Below are 4,382 nucleotides of genomic sequence, written 5' to 3' on the forward strand. Positions count from 1 at the left end.
GTGGTGCTCTTGTGACGGACCTGTTACAGGTCGCAACCGAACTGGGTTCCCACTTTTCATCTGTTAGTTCTGGTTCTCATCTTCCCCAAGCCTTCCTTCTTCGTAAGCCTATTCTTGACTCGTCCTTTAAATTTCTGTACTCATCTTCACCTTCCGTATAATGATCCCTTCTCTCTCTCTGAGTTTCAGTCTGCCCTAGCCCTCTGCTTTTCTACGGCAGCGGGCTCCAATGGAATTCATTATGAAATGCTTCACCATCTCCCTCCGTGCACGTCTCAGTATTTACCGAGTCTGTACAACCGGGTCTGGGAGTCGTCGTCAGTCCCTGAGGACTGGCTCGATGCTGTTGTCCTCCCTGTTCGGAAACCAGAGTCTCTCGCGTCATCCCCCAAGGACTTCCGCCCTATTGCCCTCACGAGTTGTGTCTGCAAGCTCTTTTAACGTATGGTTAACGTTCGTTTGATGTGGTTCAACTATCAACACCTCTTCCCTTCACAGTTTGGTTTTCGCAAGTGCCGCAGCACAACGGATGTCCTGGTGAACTTGGAGGTCTATATTCGTACTGCTTTTGCTGCGAAGACTTCCGTTGTTGCCATCCTTTTTGACCTAGAAACGGCTTACGACACTACCTGGCGGTATCATATTCTGTCTCAACTTCATTTTTTTGGCCTTCGTGGGAATCTCCCTCACTTCCTGCAGTTTCCTCTCTCGTCGTTTCTCTCGTGTGCGGCTTGGTACCACTCTCTCTGCCTCTTTTAGGCAGTATGAGGGTGTGCCCCAGAGTAGTGTTCTGAGCACTACACTTATTCTAGTTGCCCTCAACGGTGTTCTTTCCTCTCTTCCTTCTGGCGTCTTCTCCGCTCTCTATGTTGACGATCTTACCGTTTGCTGTCAGGGTGATGACTCGCCTCTCCTTCAATGGCGGCTTCATCTTGCGATTGATGCCGTGTCGTCTTGGGCCACCGATCATGGCTTCAAGTTCTCTGTGTCTAAGACTTGTGCTATGACTTTTACTCGGAAACATGTCGTTTTTCGTCCCTCTTTGTCGCTTTATGGTCATCCACTTGTGTATAGGGATTCCGCTAAGCTTTTGGGGTTAATCTTTGACACTCATTTGTCTTGGTCAGCACATATCTCATACCTCCAAGTTGAATGCTCTAAGGCCCTTAACCTACTTAAGGTTGTGTACCAAACTTCTTGGGGAGCGGATAGGCGCAAACTCCTCTATTTGCACTCCTCTCTCGTCCTGTCTAAACTCGATTATGGTTGCCCTGCATACTCTTCTGCTTCTCCTTCTACTCTTCGCCGTCTTGATGCTTTGCACCATTCTGGGTTGCGTCTCAGCTCTGGTGCCATTCGTTCGACTCCCGCCCTCAGTTTATATGTTGACACTGGCTTCCTCTCTCTCCAGGACCGCCGTGATCGCTACTGTCTTCGCTACCTTGCGCAGTCCTTAGAACATCCTTCCTCTCGCCTCTGTCGTGATTTAACTTTTACCCCTCCTGTGGTTCCTGTTCCTCTTCATCGCCTCCCTCTTTCTGTCCAGTTATCTCGCTTACAGTATTCTCTTTCTGTTCGTATTTCTAATGTTTCTCCTCGTATTGTTCCTTCCTTGCCTCCGTGGAGAGTCCCCATTCCAACGTTTCGTACGTTGGAATAGGGACTCCTGACCCGAATCACTAAAGCTTTTACCCCTCCTACGGTTCTGAAACACCTTTTCCTTGAGCACTTTTCTTCGCACTCCCACTCTTTCCATCTTCACCGATGGGTCTAAGTCTGCGGACGGTGTGAGCTACTCTGTTGTTTTTCCTGATCACAGCTATATGTGTTGCCTCCCTTTGAAGGCTAATGTCTTCACAGCAGAACTTTATGCTATTCTATATGCTCTCCGTCTTTTGCTTTCTCATTGTCATTCCTCCTTTGTGGTTGTAGTTGACTCTCGTAGTGCCCTCATGGTTCTAGGTTCCTTTAATCCTGTCCATCCGGTGGTCATAGAGATTCAACATTGGCTGTTTCTTATTTCTAGTAAATTTGAATCAGAAGAGTTTTGCTGGGTTCCCAGCCATATTGTTGTTTCTTTATATGAGCGTGCGGATGCTGCTGCTAGGGAAAGCTATCCGTTCTTGTCCCATCTCCCATAAAGGTATTCCTTATTCCGACATTCATCCTGTTTTTCATTTCTCCATCCTTGCCCATTGGCAAGGTTGTTGGTCCTCTGTAGTTGACAAATGGCAGCAATTAACGACGGATTTCAATAAACTTAGTATTCTAAAATTTCCTCGTAATGCTTTGGGATCAAATTTACCCACAAATTTACATGTCTTTTGCAATGCCTCAGGCAAAGCATACGGCGCAGTAGCTTATTTAGTAAGCACTAAGCAATCATTTTTACTTCTAAGGCTAGAGTGGCCCCCAATTAAGAAAAGATCACTACGCCAAATGGAGTTAACAGCTTTGTTAATAGGTGTAAGACTGGCTCATTGCCTGACCAAGACACTTGACAATATTCACTTTGTTGCGATAGTAGTATTATCAGACAACGAGGCAATCTTACAATGGGTGAAAAACACTAACAACAAAACTCCCAACGTCAGTAATAGAGTTAGGGAAATTCGAGAAGTAGCATCTGAGTATAAATTGAGAAGTTTGACTAAATGTCCCCACCAAGGACAACTTCCTACTGGCTTCCTCTCAAGAGGATTAACCTTGAGACAATTAGTTAAAACCGAGATGTGGTTTACAGGATCCCAATGGTTGGTCAGTGGTCAGTGCCCCAAACAGAAGCCACAAGTCATAGTGACCAATATCACTGTCCCCACTGTTGATCCTGAACCCCCTCGATCCTTAGTTATTGGTCCTAATCATTATTCTAGCTTGGGTAAATTACTAGGAGTTACTCAAGTTGTATTTGATTTCTTTCACAAGATAGGAATTAAATATAAATTTCCAAGTCCCCTCAAATACTGGATCAAACAAGCCCAAATGGACTTATGGAAGAAATTATGAACATCTTCCAGACAAACTAGTGAAGTCTCTAGGAGTGCGGTTTGATTCTGACAATTAGAACATCCTAAGGTGTGGATGACGTCTGCTTCATGCGGAAATTGATTTAGAGACAAAGAACCCTATGCTTCTTCCTCGTCACCACATCATAACCAAACTTATTCTCTTACATTGCCAGGAACATGGCACATTGCATGCTGGAGTGTTAGACACTCTCACTGATCTGAGACAGAATTTTTGGCTTCTCCAGGGTCATCAAAGTGCAAATCCATTATTAAATCTTGTGTGATCTGCAGGAAGTATGACGCTCGAGTGTGTCCTTACCCAGGACCTCCACCTCTTCCTAAAGAACGAGTTGTCCACCTTCGTCCTTTTGACACCACTGGTGAAGATTACACAGGAGCTCTTGTTCTAACAGGCACTCCGGACAAGATTCTGGTGAAGGTCTATATATGCTTCTTCACGTGTGCAACCGCACGAGGTGTACATTTAGAAGTTACCTCTGACATGAGTGCAGAGGCTTTCCTACAAGCCTTTTGCAGGTTTGCAGTACGTCGATCTTGTCCCAAACTAATGATCTCTGATAATGGATCTAACTTTGTGGCAGAGGAAGCTTGCTTAAGGGAAATATGGAATCATCCAGAGGTACGTACAGTCTTAAAGCAAAGACAGTGCCACTGGAAATTTATACCTTCTCGAGCCCCGTGGCAGGAAGGATTTTACGAACGCATAGTAGGCACTGTGAGGAAATACTTACAAAAAGCTTTACACCGACAAAAGATTAGCCTTACCGAGTTGCAAACCCTTGTCAAGGAAATAGAAGCACGAGTCAACAACAGACCATTAACCTATCTTTCAGATGACTTCTCCCAGAGAGAACCCCTGAGTTCCTCTCACCTGATTCATGGAGGTTTTCTGAGTTCTTTGATATCTCTGGAGGATGAGGATCCGGAAGACCCCTCATGTGTTGGAAGAAGTTACTTAGTGGAAAGTTACAAACATCTTTCCAGAGTGATAGGCAGATGGAATGAAGTGTGGATTCGTGAATATCTAACTGATCTAAGAGAGTACATTATGGAGCTGCAAGCCCATATAATAAAGTTCTTTTAAACCAGGTGATCTAGTTTTATTTGATATTGATGAACCCTAGATCAGATTGGCCTTTAGGCAAAATTGTTGCTGTTTATCCTGATCACCAAGGGGTATTAAGAATAGCTAGGATCCAGTGTCGAGGTACGACCACCCTAAAAACTCTAGAAAAATTAGTTCCTCTAGAATTAGCAGAACATGAATGTTCTTCAGAGGTAACCCCCTTCCCCATCCGGCCCGTTGGCGCCGTGAGGGGGCTTAGTGGACGGCTGCCGGAGTGTGATGCACCA

The 4,382-nt window shown here is 45.1% G+C and overlaps 1 protein-coding gene across 1 annotated transcript; it reads left to right on the forward strand.

Moving 5' to 3' along the window:
• The first annotated feature begins 2,730 nt into the window (after nt 1–2,730).
• Nucleotides 2,731–4,113, forward strand: LOC123761178 (uncharacterized). The gene is made up of 2 exons (XM_045747122.2): nt 2,731–2,878; nt 3,254–4,113. The coding sequence occupies exons 1-2, from the start codon at nt 2,731–2,733 to the stop codon at nt 4,111–4,113; spliced, it is 1,008 nt and encodes a 335-aa protein (XP_045603078.2).
• Nucleotides 4,114–4,382: the final 269 nt, after the last annotated feature.

The sequence above is a fragment of the Procambarus clarkii genome, chromosome 41, assembly GCF_040958095.1.
Source record: "Procambarus clarkii isolate CNS0578487 chromosome 41, FALCON_Pclarkii_2.0, whole genome shotgun sequence".
In the NCBI taxonomy this organism is placed as follows: domain Eukaryota; kingdom Metazoa; phylum Arthropoda; class Malacostraca; order Decapoda; family Cambaridae; genus Procambarus; species Procambarus clarkii.